At 33.9% G+C, this 24,064-nt stretch overlaps 1 protein-coding gene across 10 annotated transcripts in view; it reads right to left on the reverse strand.

Moving 5' to 3' along the window:
• The window catches only part of LOC134252901 (transcription factor 4-like), a 55,262-nt gene extending 32,315 nt beyond the window's left edge, over positions 1-22,947 (reverse strand). For 9 of the 10 annotated variants that reach the window (XM_062735480.1, XM_062735469.1, XM_062735466.1 and 6 more), the window contains exons 1-8: positions 22,746-22,947; positions 18,386-18,599; positions 11,891-11,978; positions 7,765-7,820; positions 7,402-7,477; positions 7,061-7,107; positions 1,641-1,740; positions 1,162-1,205 (exon numbers count right to left, since the gene is read on the reverse strand). In XM_062735480.1, coding sequence (XP_062591464.1) covers positions 1,162-1,205; positions 1,641-1,740; positions 7,061-7,107; positions 7,402-7,477; positions 7,765-7,820; positions 11,891-11,978; positions 18,386-18,599; positions 22,746-22,804 — 684 coding nt within the window. In that variant the 5' untranslated portion in view covers positions 22,805-22,947. Of the gene's footprint in view, positions 1-1,161; positions 1,206-1,640; positions 1,741-7,060; positions 7,108-7,401; positions 7,478-7,764; positions 7,821-11,890; positions 11,979-18,239; positions 18,349-18,385; positions 18,600-22,745 lie in introns of all 10 variants that reach the window. The other variant, XM_062735474.1, reaches the window with a different exon arrangement.
• Positions 22,948-24,064: the final 1,117 nt, after the last annotated feature.

The following is a 24,064-nucleotide window of genomic DNA, read 5'->3' on the forward strand; positions in this document are numbered from 1 at the left end:
GCTTATTAACCACATTATTATCATAGAGTTATCTACCTTTGGCCAGTACTAACAATGGCACAAAAGTCAACAGCCTTTCAAATTTTAGTACCTTTTTGAAGCTTTCTTCTTTTTCTATTTGGTCACAAAAAATTTATCAACTTAAATTTAACATTTCAACTTAATGTTCTGTCAATGATGTGAATTAGGGAAACTAAGAGTCTGAGTGAATTTTTGCTCATAGTTATTGCAAAGAAATTGTCAAATCCCTCCATTTTTTTTTTTTATTACATCTCAACAACTGTGACCACACTCTCTAAAGGCAAAAAAAAAGAGATAATTTCCTTAACTGTCAATTAATAATTAACTTCACTCCATTTTCTCCCCCAATTAAAAATCTGCATGCACACATAAAAGACCACTAATCCCCCCACAACCCATCCCAAGCCAGTCAATAAAACCTCTATCCTCCAATACAGGAGCGTCGTGTGTATATTTTTTTTCACCGTTTTGACAAACATGCCATCTGTGACCGAGAGTCGATACAGGATCTTGGGATCTCTCGATCTATTCTACAATGGCAACAGGTGTTCGTGCGATTTCAGGTAAACCAAAGAAAAGAGATCCGCTTCACTGAGCGACAATATACCGACCTAAAGGGCCACTGTGTAATCCTACACTTACACAGACATAACAACACTGAAGGTTTTACAAACTCTTAACATGCTCAGCCCAGAGAACAAAAAAATGTTTCCATTCTAAAATCAGAAACTTTAAGGAATCGGGTCAAATTGTCTCGATGAGTTTTGGAAATATTTTAAATTAACTGAATTTAAATGAACTCAAAGACCTACTCCTTTTTTTTCTTCTTGCTAGGGTGCATGGCTTTGGGATTTCTGACACATTGGGAAGTAGGTCAGTAATTAAGCAGCTGAAAATCCTCTGACAATTAAGACATTGTCCTTGGAAAATCTCTTTTCCATTTTCATTCACTTCATAAAATAATACATCTTCCACATTTATGGAAAAAAAAAAAAAAAATGAAAAGCTTGCAAGATTTTTGAGCTGTACAACTCAGTTCATATTGTGTCCTGGAAACTCCAATTCTCTCTTTAATGACAGATCCACAAGGGGACCTGGTCAATGACCTGTAAAGATGTTCAATGAACCATAACCACTTACCTTTGACCTTTTACCTGAAGCACCATGAGTACTACCACGACGACCTGTCAAAATATCAAAACTGCTTCAATTTTCAGGATATTACACATAAACTATTCTTCAAATTGAGTCTAGCTGCTTCATCTTTATTAGTATATTAATTGTTTAACTGCAGTGGAACAAATTTCTATGACTTCTCTTTTCTCAAAAATTTGATATAGAACTTTAATTCATTTCAAATGGAAATCACAAAATCTAATGATTTCTGGGAGGACTTGAGATCTATAAAATCAATGTTGTAATCTGCTTAAATATGGTTATGCTGGAGAGAGAGAGAGAGAGAGAGAGAAGGGGGGGGACAGAGAGAAGAGAGGGGGAAGAGAGGGGTTTATAAGAGAGAAAATGTAGAAAGAGAGAGAGGGGGGATAAAGGGGAGAGGGGAGAGAGGAAGGATTTGAGAGGGAGAGAGAGAAAAGGGAATTTGGAGTTGCCAATGTTACCTTTTATAGACATATCTTGCTGCTGCTTGTAGAAGTACGGGGATTTTGCACCAGGAGAGAGGGAGTCAGGAGACATTGGAACGTTGTTTCCCATCATTCCCTGCAAAATACAAAATCAAAATCACATTTATTACTGCACAAAGCATATCTAGACTGTTCTTCTTATTCTAAAGAGACTACCAAATTTAAGGTGGCTTGACATATAAATTAAACAATGGACTATTTCAGCCTTTAATAATGAAGAACTAGTTCCATGAACAGCTGAAACAATTTGAAAATGACTAACCTACAGAGACTACCAAATTTAAGGTGGCTTGGCCTATAAATTAAATAATATGGGCTATTCCAGCCTCCAATAATGAAGAGCTATTTTGGATCCATGAACATCTGAAACACTTTTAAAATGACTTTAAATAAATATTTTTTTTTAACCTTTTGTCATTCTGTATTTGAAATGTTCAAGGTCTACTTTTAATAAGCTTCAGCAATAGAGACCTTGAAGATATTTTTGGTAGTGGTGGTGGGGTAGTTGTTTAATGTCCAATATATGGGTGACGGTGATCTGGTCATCAAAGTGCACTAAAAATTGTTTTTAACTTTGATAGGTATGTTTGACATTATTCTTCTCCATTATTAATGCATATGCACCCTCCATTATTTTTATGTATGATGCACTCTAAGTTGATCCTAATGAGGTGGATGAACTGATGTGTCTCTTCATAGAAATTAAACCCCAGTAGAAAATCAGTGATTTTGATTTCCTGGTGCAAGAGAAATCTTGCTGCTGACAAAAATATCACTCAGCTTTCCCCAAGCAAAATACATAAATCAACTGAATATATCAAATTTAATACAAACTGTCCTTTTTTTCTACATATAGCATACTGACAGAGAACTCTGTACTCTAAGCAAAATGCCTTGACACAATGCAAATTAGTCCCTCAAGATTAAATTTTATGCATCTTCATCTGCATAATACAAATGCAGGTAAATGCATAGGTCTCCCAGCACTTGTCAAATTAAGACACAAAACGAGGCAGAAATACAAAGTCGTAAAAAAAAAAATTCGGAGAACTGTGCCACCTTCAAATCAGTAACTTATGAATGGTCAGAAATGTGACATTCGGAATCAGGAAATTAGCTAGACAACGCCTTCACAAATTTTTTGGAATTAATGATCAATCTTATGAGGAAAGGACAGACGGTTTCATACATTTAGTCAACGTCTTGTAAAAATAATTTGTTTTGATTTTTTTTTTTGCCCATTGAAAACAGATTTGATCATGAATAATGCTGAAAAAATGTGAAATTTTTTGTCGATTTGTTGATGATTTATCAAAGAAAAATTTCTGCCTTTTTCTTTTTACTACAAATCATTTTATAAACCCCTTTTTTGTTTTTCAACAACTTAAACACTGATGGCTTTTCTTTTAACAATCGCCATTCCATTACCTATAAACATTGTTCTGCCTTCAACTCTCTTGCAATGAATAAATAAAAAAAAAAATTCAGGCTAAATTTGTCGCGCGGAAACCTTGTTTTTTTTCACTAATCCCAATAAAAGGAGGGCTATTAAATCTGATCTTAGAGCATTACAAGATACGATTTCCATCGTTATTACATCAGCGTTACCTCATGGCAATGCAGGAAGAACCTTGAATTGTAAGACAAACAAGTTTTCAAAGAGCGATGCCCTACTCAGAAAAAAGCAAGATTGACTCATTACCATGGCTAACATTTTTCTAATTATTCTATTTTTTTCCTTTAAAAGTTTATTTTTCATCATAGAAAATCTCAATTTTTTTCATATTTTCATTTAACCTTTCATTGTTTTATTTTTGGTATTAGAGTAATTTTTCTTGGCTTTGACTTTTCTGAACTCAATATCACATTAATTTCTTGGAAATCTTGGTGAACTTCAATAACGTTAGACATATGCATTAAACACTTGATCTGAGTTAATATCTTCCACATACTTTTAAATCTTATCAACCACAGTCCTCAATGTTGACAAATAGGTAACAAATTTGCATATACATGTAACATGCAAAATCTCACCCAAACCTTATTACCATTTTTTCTCATCAAACAAAAATCTAACACCTTTCCAAAACAAAAACATCTTTTTCTCTTTTGAAACAGCCCTAACGATATAGTGATTTAATTGACTCGTTAACCATTACACACTTAATGATTTAGCCCCGATATTTAATTACCCTGAGCAATCATCATTAATGCCAATTAAACATTTGTATTCACCAAACGGAAAATAAATTTAAAGAAAAGCCCTGGCGTTTCCAATCGCCATGATCTTCTCTCTATCATCTCGCACCAGAACCCCCCTTACGATCTCTCCCCATCCCCTGCTCTTATCTACCTATCACAGGTGGGCTCAGGTGCGCGTCTTATCTCCTCATCTAATTAATTTACCTGTAACGACACCTGAGCTCGGCCATGGGTTTTGTTCTACATGTCAAATGCTACAATAAATCTCACACCAGCCAAGTGAGCAGCCACTACAGAAATTGACGTTTTTTTCTCATGATTGTATACAATGCTTTAGGCCATAATAAAGATATTCCTAGATTCTCATCCCCGCCCGCCCCGATTTTTTTACCCCCGCCTCAATTTTTTTTTTATTTCTGTTTTTCTTTGTCTTAATTGCTTTATTACCACTCAACTTTCGTTTTAAATCCCGCGAAAGTCGACATGATTTTGACAGCTGAAAAGATGGTAATTGCTATAATACATGCGTGTATATTTTAAACAAGGGTCATTGGTTGAAAAAGATCGGTGATGATGTGAAGTAAGAGATAATTAAACCTTTACTATGACTTTTATTCGGGTATTATAGATAAAATTACACCGATTGACCAAGTCAATAAAAAATCTGCAAAATTGAAAAAATAAAAAATATAAAATAAAAGCCGCCCGCCCGCCTCGATTTTTTAGAAAATTCCGATGAGAATCTAGCAATTTATTTATTATGGCCTTATTCCATTCCTTTTTTTTCTTTACGATGTAAAGATTTCATTAATTTATATTATTTTTCTTTAAAATTCTATAAATCAAGAGAAATTTTTGAAAAGAAAATATTTTTCTCATTATTTTCTTCCTCTAAAAGGTTCTATTCATTAAACTTTAACCATCCTGCAAACCAAGACATAGAAATTAATTAATTATTTTTATTTTCATCCGTTATTTATTTATTTTTTTTTTCAAAGGACAAATTATATTATCCTTTTCTCTCTCTCTTTGCAATATAGAAAAAATATATCGTTATTTCTGAGATTTTGCAAAAATCGTTGTTTTCGAGACTTTGCAATAAAGCAAAAATATATAGTTGTTTCCGAGACTTTGAAATAAAGCAAAAATATATCATTGTTTCTGAGACCTTGCAATAAAGCAAGATATCTTTGTTCCCAAGTCTTTGCCTGTATGTAGTAAAACACTAATCTTTGTCCAAATACTTAACACATCAGTAAGAGAAATTCTTCACATAGGCCTACTGTGTGTCTCCATTCCTTTCAAATTTTTTTGTTCATAAAGAAATTTATCTAATAGGTGTACCAGGGGGGTAAACTTATCACCAGATTTAGGAGTTCATTAATAATGGAATTGGATGAAAAATCTGATTGCAGATACAATGAACCGCACAAAACAATACATTGAAAGGACACCTGTTCTTTTCCCCAGCCAAACAAATTTTTACGGAGACAGAAATTTCAACTAATGCTTTACCTCTCTTTGCAAAAAACGAAGCTATAACCTCAAAGTTTTTGTTAAATGTAAATAATCCAATCAAATGAATTACTAATTTTACTACAAAAGCTCTCATTCTAAAGAACAAAGCGCAATTAAAAGATGATTTTTCTATTGGACCCAGGTCATGGAAGACAACTTTGTGAGGTGAAGGAGGGGGTTGGGGGTTTGATTCAACTGCATATAGCAACATATATGAACCATACTCATTAAAACATATTCTCAAGCTTCAATGGTGCATTTAGGAAAATATCTAAATATCACAGTTTTTTATATGATAGCAAGAAAAAAATCGCTCTCCTCTGGGGCTTTATTGTTTGATAAACCTTACAAGAAAAGGAGAGAAAATTGGAGAATTTGATTAGCATTCCGATTCCCAAGAGTCTTTGGGAAAACACAGTCTGTGTACAGCTATCACCTCCAGGCAAAATACAGGGTTAACAGAGAAATAGGACTGATGTTTCTCACTTGCTTTAGAGAGCTAATGATTAAGGAAAAATTTCACTTTTAACAAAAAAATTTGTTATTTACATTACTACCCAAATATGTAAATTGTAATTTGAAATCCAGAAAAAAAATTTCTAATTCAAAATTCATTGCAACCAAAACACAGGGTATAGGGCTCACAATTTTTTTTAAAATTCAGCACTTGACTAAAATTCAGCACTTGACACTTTTTTTCTGGACTCTAAAACGTCTACTACATATCTCAAGGGAAAAAGAAGCAGAATATTGAACCATACTTTCACCTCATACAGACAATAATTTTTTCTTTCTCAAAACATCCATTCTGATTTTCTACCAAAATAGAAAAGAAAAAAGAACTTGATGCTGCCCTGAGGCCAAAATCACCATTAAACACTTGATTTCATACAACAAAAGAAACCTATACCATCTTCAGCCATTGACTTTTTCTTCCTTCAGATAATGAAGAGCGGGGTCTGGCCATGACAGGGATTTCTGATCTCACAGCCTTCCCGCCGAGTTCACAAATACAAACTTGTTATATCTCAGCGAATCAATTAACCGGTCCTAGCTGCTAGGTATTGTCCTAGCTGGCCTCCTTATAGCAGTAACCAAGGACAGTGGTCTTATCTTTGTTGTTGTGATGGGGGACGTTAAAGAGTAAAGACTATGTAGGGCAGAATCTGCTTACCAAGCCTACTCAGGCTAAATATGTAATAACTGAAAAATCAAATTCTGCTACTAAAGCTATGTTGAACTAATCACCATTTTAAGCCAGATGTGACATCACTTTATCTACTTATAAGAAGAATAAATATTTGGCCTTTCTTCCAAGATTTTAGGCATTTCTGTTCTCAAAAACCTTGTTTGCCTTACATTTATATTACTTGGGGTGGGAGGGAGTACATAAGAAACAGCTAGAGCTATTACTTTCAAAGTCTTCTCAATTCATGTCAAAAGGATTCAACTGTCCCTAAAATCTGTGATTTCTTAAAAAAAAAAAAATTCACCCATAATTACATTTCTTCTTTAAAACCTCAAATGAAAATGAAGATCTAACTAAAGGTTCTTGTCAGATTTTGCAGTTATAATGGTCAAGAGACTTGAATTTTCTGTACACCACTACACTGTATTAAAGAATCATGGATTCACTCTAAACATTGATTTTATTTTAAGTAGAAAATAACACTCACCTGAGAACCAGGTATAGGTGTCCTGTAAGGCATATCTTGGGTCTTGCCTGAAAAACAACAACAAATTTGAGAATTGGACGTTGCCTCATTCCTCACTAACCTATGGGTCTGAAAAGTCATAAAAACTTAGGAAAAGGAAGTCATTAAAGCAATACCTGTGTTCACAAAAAAAGATTCAGAAATTGTTAAAATTTTGTCTTGCTTGAAAATACCAAATAAACTATATCTCTCGTAAACAGACTGTTTCAAAAGTGTGATCTACAGGTTGAGCGAAAAGCATAGGAACTAAAGGCTCTAAATTATATAATAAAGAAAGGCATCAGAAATACAGGTGTACTCACTATTGATTAAGTTTGGAACTTCGTTGGAGAAAGGGTGCATGTTGTCAGTTTGGCCGTTGAAGTTTTGGTCATACATCTAAAACAGAAAAAGTATCATGTTTACATGTTGTAACGTACTTGGACATTATAATTTTAAGCAAACAGCAATATTTTTTCAACATTTTAAAAAGCAGCCTTTTTTTTCCTTCGTTTGTGGCAGTTTCTTGAGGAAATTTATATTGCATTTCATAAGCAGTTGAACCTAGGTATCTTGAACACTGATATCTAATGCTTGTATGGGTCTTTAGTATGTAACTATTCCCTGCTATTTAAGGTTAACTGTCTTTCAACAGTTATATAAAATGTCTGTAAGTTAACACTTACCTGTCTGTCAAAGGAGCCTGGAGGGTTATTGGAATTCCACGAGCCTTCATCTAATCCTACAAAAAAAGCACAAAACGTTAATCTCGTTACTACAAACTAATCATGGAAAATCAGCTAAATCTGTGCAGTTGACTTTTTTAAAAAAAATTTTTTGAGGCTATCTTCCTGACATAGCTACATTCCCAAAAGCGTTAATCTCGTTACCACTAACGAAACTACCACTAATGAAAATCACTAAATGATTATCATCATTTCAAATAAAATTAAATGGAAAAGGAAACTAAAGAATATAAGGTTAAAATTACTACTACAGCTAATTACTAGTATTGGAATTAAAGAAACATACCAAAGTCATATTCCCCAAACATAACAGATCTATCCATGAACCAAAAAAGTTCCAACTTTTCAATTTTCCAAACAACAACTTAACACACAAACAAACAACACAAAACTAAGACCCTTTACAAAGGAATCACCACTTTTATGAATGTACATACAAGTCCACAAATAAACTTGAGGTGCGTTCATTTACTAGGTGAATTCCAATCAGCAATACTACTACGCAATGCCTCTACATTCACAAATCTTTCATGCTAGCCCCCCTTCACTTCACTCTTCCAAGTTTAGTGTGACATCTTTATACTGTCATAATTAGCGTTCTGTGTTAGGTCCATATACACATCAAAGGGTCACCGACAATTTTGGCCAATTTTGACCATGAATGCGTAACACAGGTTCCTGATTTATTTGAACCATATAAGAATAAATAAACCAGAAATGGAGAATTATTATTGGACCTACTACAAAGTTCTGACCGATCTGGGACATATTCCATCGCCCCCCTTCTCCGATGCGTTATTTATTCCTCATTTCACTGCAGGAAAGTGTAGATCTGAGAGCTCTTTATGTGATAAATATGACACCTCATTAGAATTCTTGTCAATCCTTCACAAATATTCTTCATTCATATATATAACTTTTTTGTCCTTTCTCTTTTCTGAATATCCATGTATGTTTGTCCATGTCATTTTTTTCTCTCCGTAATCTTTTTTTAAGCATTCTGATTTTTTTTTTTTATGCTTGTTTGTTTTGGTTTTCTGTTTTTGGTTTTGGATTATTATTGTTTTATTTTTGTTTTGTTGTTGTTGTTGTTGTTTTTTTTTTGTTTTTTTTTTTGTTTTGTTCAACTAACAAGATGGAATTTTATGGGGAAAAAATCAACTTGTTCCTTTCAAAAGCTAATTACAACTTCATGCAGTGCTATATCTTTTGTCTCTTTTTTATTTTTGGATCCAATACACTAAATTTCCTCACCCCTTCCAAAACAAATTCTTTATTAAATCACCCCCAAATCCCAACACCAGAGATTGTATTATCTGCCGTTGCTCCTGCTAATTACCATGTTTGTCCTAATTGACCTCAGGGTTGGAAATCAGGCCATTTTATAGCCTTGCAAAAGGCACACATCGCATTAGAATCAATAAACGGTTCTCTCTCTCTCAGCTGAGGAGCTTCCTACAAACAGCTACTTGATGAGGAAGCTAAACAGACTGCAAGACATTGGCTGCTTTTTGTTAGTTGATAAATGTGTTAATTATTTGATTAATTACTTATCAATTTTAGATTTTCAAGAATATTTCATTAACTTATTTTTTGGCTTTTGATGACCTTGAATGAGAATCCATGGAGAAAATTTTGTTGTTGTCTTTTTTTAAATTTACATTAAAAATATTTACAGTAAAACTGCAGTACCTCAAAACATTTTTTAAAGCAGTGGAGTTTTTTGATGTATGATGACTGAAAATCTTTTTGTTAACTCCTTATGCGAGGTCTATAAAAATATTCATTATATTTTCAAACTTCTCAAAAAAAAAAATCAATTAACTTTTTATTAAAAAACAAGATTTTTCCTAATGAATAGAACAAATTGTAAAAATCCAACTTCCAGTAAATATTTATTTAACACAGTTTTTCCCTCCATCAAAAGCTCCTTTTTTTCTCCTGAATATACACATACACACCTCTAAAATCAATTTAAAGCCCTGTCAAAATCTTCACCTCTGTAAAGTAGGTCTACCTGGACATTATCAATGGTGTGAATTTGACGGATCTACGAGCATTCCCTAATCCCTAATTCTATACATACACTAAGATAGGCTTGGCAAATAATGGGACGGTTTTTGGGAATGTATATATATGACACCTCGATACAAGCTATAGGCTACATGTAAAAGGTAAATCTCCCTCCCCCTTCCCTTTTACACACACAGGTAGCTGGATCCCCCGTTTATCAGGAGGAGAAGGGCCCTCACTTCACACGTACACACACATACGGGAGGGTTTGTTTACATTAGACAGGTGTTAAATGAACAGAAAGAGCCAATGGAGATAAAAACTGCCAGGACACCGGACTACACAAAGTTTGACCCTTGACCTTTACGAGACTCTGTAATAAAGCATTAGGTCATTCCTGACAGAGCTTTACAAGTTAACCTTAAATATATATATATTTTTTACAAGAATACTTAAACATTTCACTTGAATCCTTTTAAGCTAAATATGTATATACAGGAAATCTAATACTTGTGTAGATCCTTAATTTGGGTCAACTTTTAAAAGTGGGCCCATTAACATGGGTTGCAATAAATCAGCACCTTGAAATTTTGTGTTGTAATTAATGACGTTTACATAAGCCCCTTTACAACTAACAAATTTATTGCTGTCAACACTCTATCATTTATCATTACAACACATCTGCCCCCCTTTTTTGTCTCAAAATACAATTCCATGCTCATAAAATTTTACTGGAACAATGTCGCTGGTCTCACCACTACATATCATCATAAATTTTGTCAAAACATGCATCCTAATTTTTGTGTCATTTGGACTGCAACTTTTCTGCACTAAAAGCATTTCAAGGCCACCCAATGGGATGTAATGGGTGAAATTTCCATGAAAAAAAAATTTAAAAAATTTTGGATCCTCCACATGAATTTCAAAATTTAAAGTTTCTGTGACCAATTTATTAGTCATCAAGTGTGATTCATATTTTGTTCTTTGTTTTCTAGGGAGGTGTTTGCTTCAAAAAATAAAGCAGAAACTTGAAACCGAATTCCAAAATTTTTCACAACACAATCTATATTTACAGTGGACCTTCAGATAAAGATTGAAACGCCTTTTCCGAAATTTTTAAATGTCATTTTGTCTTCTTTAACTGGTCCAAAATATTTGGGAACAACAACAATACATATTTATATCCATCAAACATATATTTTTTATTTTTAACAAATCCACAAAACATTCGGTGCAATAAAGAGCAGCTAAAACTATGGCATTGCAGAGTGCACCGTCACACAGTGCGATACACACAGTGCGATATTTTTGGCACCTTCCCACATTCAGCCAAAATTAATGTATTGATGTACCTAACACTGAGCCCTCTCTTACATCAGTGCACAGAGTTACAGGGGCTTGTAACATGAAACCAGCAAACTCTCCCCACTGCAGCAGAAAGCATGACTTTTTTTCACTATAAGTATACATGAGCATCAGGGCTTCTACAATCCACAGAGTGTATAGTGTATTATTTTGTGATAAACCACCAGCTTCCTCAATCCATAAAGAGAATTTTTTTATCTTTGGTAAAATTTTTCTGTTTTATTTTGTATCTGATTAATCAAGGGGTCAAAGAAGATGCTATATTATTAACATATAAGATCCCATCGGGGTGGATGCAGCTTGGGTGTCACAAGAGGGAAGGAATAAGGGTCGTATTCTTCAACTTTTCGAGATTTTTTAATTTACAAAAAAGTTTCATGAATTTAATCCAATAACGTCAGCTTTTTTAAACAGATTCAAGATTTCTGTATAAGTAAAATACTGATATCAGCTCCCGATTGCTAATTGACTAAGTCCTCTACACACTCAAAAGATTTTGAACATAAACAATATGACATGAACACTTCCCAATTTCATTTGCTGATGTGAACATGAACTGATTAGAACACCTTCACATCAACTGACACTTAAGAAAGAGGTACCTGATTTGAACCCAATTTCATTCTTTTGAAACATGAACAACTTAATTGTACACCTTCACACCGACTGACACAAAAGAAAGAGGTACCTGGTTTGAATCCGAATTCCATGTTTTGGTTATTCTGTTGGGGGTTGTTCTTCATCACAGCATTTGATCCAACCGGAGGTGAAAACATCTGTTCAAAGAAAAAAAAATTTTAAATTCAATATTCCACAATGATTCTCAATAATATAACTAAAAACAGCACAATGTAAACTGCAATAAATATAGCTTCATTGTAAAATAATCATATTACTTACCCATGAAAACATTTTAAAACCCTGCCCAAAATTTTTGATTTAGCTTGGGGAAAAAAATGATTTTTTTTGGTTTCAAATTTGCAAAAAGGATGAAGAATGAATAAAACATAGGAAAAAGGAAATAATACATGTGTATAAAGCACGATAGTCAATTTGATGTAATTTATAATAAGACGTTCAGCTGTCCCTGTCAATCAAAATCTCAATGACTTGCACAATAATATTTACATGTAAACATGGCATTTTGTTATATACATGTAGGTCCTGTTTGCTTTTGAAGCACTAATTTGATGATAAATCAGAATTTCAATTGTGAAATCAAGCAGTTTTGATGTTTTATCCCTATATAGCTTCATGTTGTATTTGAAGTGTTCAAAATCAGAATTTAAAGTCATTTATGAAAATCATCGAAAAGTCTCCTGAATTAAAAACCTTTGATAGTTAATAATGTTTTCCACATTTTTCAAGTCACTTTTTTTTTCACCCATTGAAGTATAATCAAAACATGACAGGTGTTGCTAATTGAACAAAGATCATTACTTAAGTCTAGTAATTACAGTTACTTATCAATAAAATTAATCTGTGATGTGTTTTCTTTCAAGATTTTCTTTCCCAATTCTTACCCAGAATTTCTCTCCCTTTTATCTTGTAACCCATGCATCCATACTGTCACCCATCAAAAACCAACTTGTTAAATTTCTTTTTCCACAATTTGCCACCATTTGAAAACTGACATGGCTAAAAGCCTAAATCTCTTGCATACTTTCTCCAACCCCAACCCCCAACCCCTCCCCCAAATAATACTACACTGTATAACATATCATATCTAATTTAAACTTACCATTATATACCCTGGTATTAACAAAATATTTTTCTGTAATTATATGACAAAATTTTCTCTACAACCCAGACAGTTTTATAAGGAGGGTAATTTCTGGACTAATTCACTTTGTTTTTTATTTGTAAATTCATTTACCCCCACCCCTTTTATTTTTTTTTTTTTAACATTTTATGTCAAAATGTGATCAAACTTTCTTTATTACCAAGTCAATTTGACAACATGTAAAACAACTCTGTGTGGGTTCTTATTGCCTATGATGAACAACCTAACAACTGACAGCTCAACCATAAACTGGTCATTAACGGTCAAGGGGGAACCAGTCACTGAGAGATAAGTCCGTACTAACTACCATTCATCTGTGACTCTCGTAAAAACCCACCAAAACATGTTCGCCCTAACAAGGACTGATCAACGAATCAAGCAATGATATCAGCGTCTAATGACAAAAATCTTAAACCTATCAAATTAATACAAGTTGAGGTAATTGAATGTAAGACTATATATATAATTGGCTAAGGTGTGGTTTTCAGTTAATTTAATCTATTTAGCGAGTACTTTTCTAATTTCTTTACGCCTATAATATGCAATATTCAATCAAGATCCATTTACGACATAATATTAATAATCATATTTTGTGTTTATTTTTAGACTTTTCTACCTGGAAAAGCCTAAAATTCCCTTCACACTGTAGAATCTATTGGGTATTTTTTTTCAAAGATTCCTTTTGACTGATCAACATAAAAGTGTGTTACACCCCAAAACCCCTGACCTGAGCTTTCATCTGGACCTCCTGGGGATGGACTTGAGGTGGAGGGTCCTTAAAGGGTAGCCCCTAGGTATCAAGCTTGATGGGCCCTTCTCTTAACAGAATTCTAGATCTGCCACTAAAGATATTGAACAATCTTGGCCATAATAGTCATCAAAGAGGTTTAGCAAACCAATGCTTAAGTGTAGCAGGAGATTCCCGAAAAATTCTACATCCACCACTAACGTCATTCTCTAGTCTTGGACATAGGAATCACTGATCAGATCCCCTTCAATCAGTGTTTGGTCCATCATCCTTACTAAGAAGAAATCCTAGATCCACCACTGAAGTTACTGTTCAATCTTGGCAAAGAGAATCATTGATCCCTTCAATCAATGTTTTGAGTCCATCATCTTTACTTACAAAAAAACCTAGATCCACCACTAAAGCTTGGCCATAGGAATCATTGATCCCCTTCAATCAGTGCTTGGTCTCCATCATAATCTTTATGTAGAGAGTTCACCAACCTCTCCGTAATCAACACACGTCCTCATCTGGTGGCTGACTTTCTCTCGTAATCAACTCTCTATACCTGACGCTATGCGATTTCCTACCCCCAAGCTCTCGCAGCTAACCAATATATTTAATTCACAGTTAAGGTTTTTTTTTCGTTTTCCTTTTTTTTTTCTTTTCGCAGCAGGCTCAAGGATAAAGTTGGAATTAGAAAACAAAGAACTTAGTCTTTATACCTCCAGCACTTTCAGATCAAGAAGGGCACTTGCTGCATTAATCTTTTTTTCCGGATTTTTAATCAATGGGATTCCAAAAAGGAAAAGGCTGTTTAATTTAAAGAACAAAACAAAAAAAAGAACAATTTGCTCATCTTGTACATTTTTTTTACAACAAGATCAAAGATTAAGTAGAAGAAATGGAAATTACATAATTTAAGTTTAAGTACTTTCTTTTATCAAGTACTTTCAGCACAAGAGTTGTACAATTTCTTTTCCTGACTTTCAATCAATGGAAATTCTATCAGGGAAGTTTGTGCATATTCTTTTAATTTAAATTTAATTGGCTTAGTTTGCACTTTTTCCTTCTTGGATCTGAATAAGTAGCATTATATTTTCATCTCTTTAAAACCTCATTTTTGTGAGCTGACCTAGAAAACATAAATTGTCTTTAAAAATCATCAGTTCATACATCTGTTGTTCCTTTTCCAGAAGAACCAGTCTTCATCTCTTTAAAGTTTCTTCTTGGCAATTAATTTTGAAGAAGCGTCTTTTCTGGAAGACCATCAGTTTGTCAAATAATCTCTTTGTCACAGAGAAAAGTTCATCTTCAATTCCCTACAAGGTCAAGGCCACATGTACAGAAGCACACATTTTGAGTGACTTTTGCATAATTTTAGATAAACTCTTAAAGGATTAATCACAAAGAGAGCATAACACAGTATTCCCTCTGCAGCAAGAGATCTCCATTCTATAACTCTCTAATGCTGAAGGTTGTTTCATGTTTTCACTTCTGTTTTCCCTTCACAGATGGATTACAAGCACCATTCTGACACAGTCTGTCATCTGCTCCCACTTATCACTGGCTGAGCCCTAGTCTGCCAAACACTGGCGTGACCTTGGAGGGTGAGGCCACCTGGTGGCCCTGTCAGGAGCCACCATCTGGTTGTTATGGACAACAGGTGCTTCCCACACTGAGGGGGGAATTATTGATTGGATTGATATCTAAGGAATGTGTACTGCTGCAATGTGTTCCTATTCAATACACAACCATTTCATTCATGATTTTTTCCCTGACCTTGTTTCAACTCTTACTACATTATGGTCCCATTTTTGATTCTTGATATAAGTCGAATAAGAGGCTTTTTATTATTTTTTTTTTTACATTTTATTTTGTTATGCATTCCAAAAAAAGCTTTTAATTTTAAAAAGAATTGCCAATCCCTATCAGAGAGAGAAAAAAATCTATTTTTAAATAAATGTTTCTTTGCTCATATTAATTTTTAAAATGTGTTTTAAGTATTCTACTGTTATAATGACTTTATAACATCTATTTTTCAAAGAAACTAAACATGTACAAACACACAATAATATGCAAAATCTTGCAACTTGGAAAAAATAATGCTAGACAAAAGTCTGGCATCAAGGATATTAATATATCCAGGATTTTGCCAATAATATCACAGCAAGCACCCCTCCCACTTTTTCTATGAATTTTTTTTTTTAAGAAAATTTTACCCTAAAAAAAAAACCCCTAAAAACCACGGGTTATACAGCCTTAATTTGCAAGAAATTTTCCAAGAAAGCCCTATTGTTTTAAACCACCGCTTCCCTTTATGCATAATAGACCCCCCTATAATAACACAATCTCTACAGTCCAAACAGATTTCTTTCACCAGTGTGTACTGAGGGGGGCACCCATGTCTCAGGCTAACAGCTGCTCAAATTTAACAATCTCATGCCCTAATCTCCAACCTAAACACTGACAAGACTTTAAATGACAGTTCTTGTGTTACCTTTACACAGGTAAACTTTTCACAGAGCACCTTTAAATTTGCCATTTCAATCTCTATTTTTTTTTTTCTAAAATCTTCTATGATTTCTGCTTTTAATAATTACAAATTCATGGACAGCCTAAAAAACAAAACAACTTATCTTAATTTTTTTTTCAGTTTTTCTTTCTTTTCAAAATTCTTACCTATACATGGAACTACATTAGGTTTGACCTTTGTCGTCAGTAACCCCCGACTCTTTTTTTTTTTTTGTATGAAAGCTGAGTAGGGAACAGCTGTTGCCTAGGATGTTCATTCAGGCATGAATTTCTACTTAAAAAGGCCATAAAATTAGTGGAGTTTATAATACAGAAGTAATTGCATGTGGAACATTTCTTCGGTCTGAACTCCCATAAGAATGAGGGACCCTACCTTTATATTCACTGACCTACCTACAACAACAGAAAATTACCCCGCAATTTTAAAATCATTCTTTCTCAATTCTACAAATATTTGAACATCAAAAGCGAATGTCATTAAACCCCCTTTCTTCAGTTCATTTATATGCAATCTACTTTCAAAATTTCCTATAAGCCTTCTTCCATCAACCCCAATTTTTTTCTTTCCAAAAAAAATTTCCCTGTAGCTAATTTGTGGGTTTCTTAAAATTTCCGATTTTAACCTGATTTACTCTTAAATCCCATGATCCCTTTGTCAAATATTTAAAAAAAAATATATTCTCTCCAGCCATTGGACAAAAGAAAAAGGGGGTATAAAAAAATCTTCATCAAACGAGATTACGGCTAGATTACACAGTAATGAATTACAGTACTTAGCGTAAAACAGATTTGGCTGGATTATCACACCTTGAGAGACTTAAAATCAACAGTAGGACTGATTTTTCTGCCTGATTTTACCCACACAAAGCTAATCTTATTTGAAGTGTGCGATCGGTTCACACCACTTTCAATACCAATCTCTCTGGGCATTCTTTGAGCGGCCTTATTATTGCATACTTCATTAAATTCACATACACTCGCACATACATAAATACACTCCTAGCATACCTATAGTCTTATATTACACCTAGTATTCTAGCTCGTTATTACCAATATAGTCTTTTGGTACATAACATGGGGGAATTTAGTGCATTTAACCTAACCTGCTTTTTCTTTGTCTCAATTTTTTTTTTAGAAATAATATTTTGTGTTACACTTAGCACATTAGCATATATATATATTTAGAAACTCCCAACTTTTAAATGTTATCATTTGCATAAAGCTTCAAAATTTTTATAGGGATTGCATTTGCAGTGAGAAAGAAAAAAATATTTATAAAACATATTATAAACTTAATACATTTGCTTGTTTTTTTTTTCTCTTACCTGTCTTTGAGAATACTTTCCCCAATGTAATATTTCCCACAATTTTAGAATGTTTTTATTCAAAAAAAAAATAGAGCAAGATTACATAATTCCTCTTGTCTTGAAATAAAGAAAATTCTTGATAAACATGAATTGACCAATCGGTAAGAAGTAGATTAATAAGCAATAAATAAATAAAACGTTAAATTTAAGGTCGTACATGACAGAAGTCATCTTCAGCTTTGTAAGATACAGGATTGTTCAGAACAATAAGAATTGCAATAGAAGGGGACATTTTAAGAAAAGTTGGGTGTCTTGTCCATGGGTTCCTTCCCCTAGTGAGGGTTGATGAGGAGGCAATATCGTAAGAACTGGGGGATTACATCATTATAATTTATGTGGGGTGAGGGCAGGATTCCATGGCACCCCCAGGTCTTATGCATACTTCAAATGGATGATGAAGGTTGTCTATTGAATTCCTTACAATGACACAACTTCAGTTTTAAGTCTTTCTTTCGTGAAGTTTGGGGATGGGGGTGGAGGGGGGAGGGGGGTGCTAGTTAACTGGAATCTTCAATAATAAAAACTAGTAACTCTTGTGACGACCCTCAAGTTCCTGGGAATGTAACAGTGTAACGGTGTCTTACCTTCGCAGTACCTGAAATTTTGACAACACCGACAAACTTACCGCACTGAAATCTAACAGATCGGAAAGCTCCTTATCCGAATGCATATTCATCCTATCCCCAAACGTTCCATGGGGGGTATTGGGGTCATTCATGGCGCCGCTAAACGACCTGTAAAACAGAGACCAAACAAAGACGTTATACTAACCGTATCAACAGTAACATTGGGCGGTGCTTGTCGCGGCCCCCCATGCTGGGAGCCGTATTGTGGTGGCTGCGGTGGGAATCGGTGATGCTGATAAAACGTTGCATTAGACGAGCGAGGAGGAGAGGTATAAACGTTAGGGAGCATGCTGGGGGGTCCCTCCCTGAAAAACGAGACACCGGGCGGGGAATTCATCCCCTCACCGCTGGGGTTATACCTGAAACGACAGACGTGAAAACAAAAGGTAGGAGTAGGCATGCAAAACAAAAGCAAACAGAAGAGAAAAAACAAAATTAAAAAGAGATAGGTGTCACCAAGAAAAAAAAATCCAATTTTAAAAATTATTAATAAACTTTTTCGTTTAGTATATTTTCCCAGTCCAATATGTGGGTTTTTTGTGCAACATTTAGGTGGAATTTTTTTCCAATATATATTTTCTGTTCAGTATCTTTACATTTTATTTTTTTATGAAATAATCTTTTCGCTATGATGGACTGAATGAAAATTGGGCACATTTGGAATTCTTTCTTTGGTGACCATTTTTGCATATATACAGTTCAACCTGTATCTTCAAGACCCTGTATAAAGAACATCCTGCTTTTAATAGGGATGTGCAATTTTATCGGTATACCGGTATATCGCGATTTTTTGTTGCGTGATACGTATCGTGATACGGAGACCTAAATACCGGTCTTTAGGTACATACTATAATGTCCAGAAATTATTCATTTATTTGTTCAATCTTTCAAATTACAATTACAGAAAGTATAAAAAATGTTGTAAAAAGTGAAAAAAACGGCATCTTACGGTCCAAACATAATTGATTTTATATATTGTACATAAAAATTTCAAGAAAGTAAAATTTTGTTTTCTAGCATATTTTTTAGAAAAATAATGACTTTTCATATAAAATCATTTTAAAAACTGCTTTTAAAAATATCATGATATTATCATGATATTGTGGGAAAAAATTGTGATATATCGCGATACGAAATTTTTGGCGATACCCATCCTGCTTTTAAGTTAAGTCAGGATATCAGTTCAAAGTTCTTTGTGGATTACAATGACCCTAAACCATTGCCGAAAAAGTATTTCATAAAGGGGTACGACTCTGTGTTTTCTCACAACACCAGTGACAAATCGACAATAACTTAAAAAACATCGAAATAAAGTCAGGCCAAATAATCTGTTTTGCTCCAGGATGAAAAATAAAATCTAAGAGATTGTCTCCAAACTGAAAATTTATATCCATGGTCATCATGGTCATCAAATACTTTTGGATTAATGAGTTTTGTTTTTGTTTCTTTTTTATTTAGATCTAAGTGTCAATTTTGCTATCATCTGCCCTTGGCGTCAATAGAAACAGATTGTACTGTACATATAAACATAAACCATCAAAATTATAAACATGCAAGAAAGAAAAATTACAATAAACATGCAAAGAAAAATAAAAAGGGAAAAACAAGCAACACATTTTCTAGCTGGAAATTTTAAATTGTCTCCCTGATCTAACTTTTCATGCCATCTGCAGGCCAGGATAGTTAATTTGTAAATATATGCTGCAATTTTTTTATGAGATGAAATATTATCATTTTTTTCCCATTCATTAACAGTTACTGCAGAATATTATGTTAATGATGTCGAATTGATTAATACAAAGGGATTTGATAGCATCGTAAAATAATTTTTTCTTTTGTTTACATTCATAAAATGAAACAGAAGCATCAAGTTTCTCGTATGCTATCATCAATATGCACTTGTGTAATTAACAGACAGACAAAAATAAAGGGGGGGGGGGGCTACGAACCCATCCCCACCGTCCCCTTTCCAGTCATCAGATATCAATCTGTTGAGCTATATTTGCCCCCTCCTGCCCCTATTAACAATGAGTCAGACATTTTGAAAGCAAAAAGAAAGAAACATATATAAAGGTTTTTTGGCCTAAAAAGGTAAATAATTTTTTTCACAGGACTATGTACAATATTTATGAAATTAATTTGCACTTTTATTTCACAACTAGATAAACAACATATGCAACAAAAACATAATCTGCACAACAGAAGGAAAGATTCAAAAAAAAAACAAACAACAACAACAACATTAAAACATGCAACTTAAAAAAAATAAACAAACATTCAACAACAACAAAAGCGAAAGAGGGGCAAAAAAAAAAAGAATTTGGCATGTGGGATTACAAATCTAGAAATTCCTACTACCACCAAATTTATTGTACTGAGATGACAACACAGATTAAGGGTCTAGTTCTACTGGAGATCTTTATCTGACAAATATTTCACACGTCCAGTTTGCACTGATCAAGATAACCCAGAGAAAATACACACAATATTGACTTCCCCCAGGTAAATACAGGGGCATTGTTTTGTTGACACTTTTATATTTTTTTCAGAAAGAGAAAAAAAAAATTCTCTTCATGAATTTTAATGAACCCTGTAAAAAAAAAATGAAATTTCACAAATGGTGTGTGTATATTAGTGTTGAATTGTTGGGGTTTTGTAAATAATGTGCCAGGTGTATATGGGAGGGGATCTAAGAATTTAACATTATCTGAAGATTGAACGCTTGTGAAAATTTAATACATGAAATTTTCCAGTACTTTGAAAGTTGATGGGACATTTTTTTTAATATGAAATAGTGTCCTTAGATATATACAATAAACATCAATGAAGCAAGGCATTCCACACTTGTTATTCATGCATGACTGGATATATAATACATGGGACTTGTTATGCATGGGGGGGGGGGCAGTTAACACATCCCCACCCACCCCATTTGAGGCTATTCACAATGAATTTTTTTGTTTTAAACCTTATTTTAACAAAGCCATATGAACTAGTTTCACATCAAGCACTACTTAACTCTGCAATGTACTTTCTACTTTTTGGACCTCAAAAGATCATCAACAAACTGATCACACATCTCTAAGAATGAACTGTTTTATTGTGCACATACATTATGTATTAGAAATAGACAATGTTTGTCTGCAAGTTTTTCGTACACATGAGAATTCAGACAACAAAACAAATGAAAACAAAGAAGAGACATTGACTCTATTTGGCTGTAAACAGAATTTTAATCATGTTAATAAGGAGAACATGTGTTTTGACAAATATGTACTATAGGTTGACTCTTACATCATACTTTGTAAAAGGGCAGGGAGTTATCTTACAAACTTTGCTTCCAATTCTTGTCTTTCATATTCAAAGGCAGATATTTCATTTCTTTTGGAAGATTTTTAATTTGAAGACAATGAAATCTTAACAAATTTGCTATGCAGGGACAAATAATATAGACAGTTTATGAGGAAAATTAACACAATTCCCAAAGAGAACTGCCTATATTTAGCTGCAAAACAATGCAGTAATCCCCCCCCCCCCCCAACAACATTGCTGCTGAATAATTTTCTTCAGAAGGTGTGATTAAGTCATTTCAGTGATCACCAAATCATAAACCTAGTATCGGAAAATAAAAGTGAAATGTAGTACATGCACATTTGTTCAAGACAATTTTGTGTAACAGGCACCTGTATGTATATGTTAGCTCAATAGTGCACATGGAAAATTTGCAAAGAAGTGATCAAGTCAAGGTAGATTTTGGCTTTGTTGCATTAGGGGTATTTGGTACAAGTTAGTTATACTGTCAGTCCACGTACATCCAACAGGTATGAAAAGAAAACTAGATGCTCTGAATGAAAATCGGTGAATGGTAACATTTTGCAAAAGCATGAATAAAAACATTGTGGGAACTTGCACATGTTGGGGTAATTTTAAACAGACATCTAATGCAGATGTGCTCCACACATGTGTTTTTAGCGTATATACAAATAGTGTAACGTAACACATGTACCGATTTATCAAGGGGGCAAACAGATTGGACTGATTTTCATTATGAAGACTCCATCTGTTAATTTTCATGTGACCAAGTTTAGTGTCTGATGGCTCTAGTCTGGGAAAACACACGTATTGCTAGCAACAGTTGTGACCAGACCATCTGTCAAGCTATAGGACCTATAGACAGCCATTACAACTCTGTTCACCAAGTTAGGAGGACACACGATTCAAAATTCTGGCACCTTATCTTTTTTCTCTCTACTCTGCAACAATGGAGTGATAAAAATTTTCTGGAATAATGGAGTTGTTTTTCAGAGTGGATCTTACGAAAACTAAGTGTATTGTTTGGTGCTTTGAGAACGAATTTTGGACTTGGATAAACTTTAGGGCGACGGATCGACATGACACAAAGACATTGCCTTATCTAGACCTATCTTTGGTAACACTATCAACTCTTTGAGCAGCCAAAATGGCGACCGACTTCAGAGGTCCCGAACACGTTTTGGAAATCTTACCTTGCTCGCCTCTGCTGCCAAGCTTCGCTACTTTCGGTTAATCCGCCAGAATTTAACATTTCCCACTCACTGCCTGGAGATCTAGAAAAATTCCAGACCTCTTTTATCGCTAGAACATCAACTTTTTTCGCTTACTTGGTGTATACCTTATTTACCCAAAAGCCCCACGATTGACATGTTTCGCTATCCCTTTGTCGCGAGCAGCGTATGTGATTCGCCCTTCACACATATCCCTCCGCGCCCAACAAAGTAATGCTCCTTAAAATAATAAGCAATTATCCTTTATTTTTTCAATCTTTCTGATACTTTTTTATGATTTAAAATGAAATTATAAAATGATTTTCATGAATCAGATAATCGTTATTGATTTTGAATTGTTGATCTTAGGGACCTATTTCTTATGGCTTTCTGTTTAATATGCTGAGTAATGCGGCTCATGTTTTCATCAGATCAAAAGAGCACTTGGTCATGAAATGTTTTCTGTATTGTTTTTGAGAAGTCGGTATAATTCCCAGTCATTTTAAAATATATACCCGGTTCTAAACATTACAACTTTTTCAAACTTTTTAAAAAAATCTTTAAAAATAATAGATTAATTAATCTAGTCACAAGCATAATTTTTGTGTCATATAAAAATACATTAGGACAGCATCCTACAAAATATTTTTTTTTTAATTTTAATCAGACTAACTAACAGTATAGTCAATTAATTATTTATAATCTTCTGATTTATTACGGCCTACAGTAATTTGTCTTTCAAAATAAAATAAGGGTCTTTTTTTTTTTAATTCCATATACTAAAAAGTTTAAATGATTCTCCGTGGTTTTATTCAATTTAATTTCTTTCATGCCCATCTGTTGAAAAAAAGGGGTCATATGTACACTAAAATATATATGTTTTAAATATTGCATTGAAATATGATGCTCGATCAGTTTCGTGTTTGTTATTGCTTTTTATGTCATAGGCTTTTTCTTCACAAGTACACCCAGTTCCTCAGAAAAGTTTCGTGCAAATATACCAAGATTAACAAATTTCCACAGAACAATTAATTTAGCCATCTATAATCTGTGCATTACCGGACAAATAATTGAAATGTACATGACATATTTCCACATCTGTAACTGACATCTCGGGAGAAGTCGCGTAATTATCTGTGTACATTTCCCGCGACACCTCTACTCGTCTTGTATTATCCTCACCGCAGGGGACGGGGCTGGGTACTATACACGACACTTCACACCCCCTGAAGTTTACAGACACATTGAGGTGGCGGGGACTCATCACTACAAATCTCAAATTAGGCAGCGGGACATTTACC

The sequence above is a fragment of the Saccostrea cucullata genome, unplaced genomic scaffold (assembly GCF_032062105.1).
Source record: "Saccostrea cucullata isolate Sc308-1 unplaced genomic scaffold, CSIRO_AGI_Scuc_v1 ctg516, whole genome shotgun sequence".
Taxonomy (NCBI): Eukaryota; Metazoa; Mollusca; class Bivalvia; order Ostreida; family Ostreidae; genus Saccostrea; species Saccostrea cuccullata.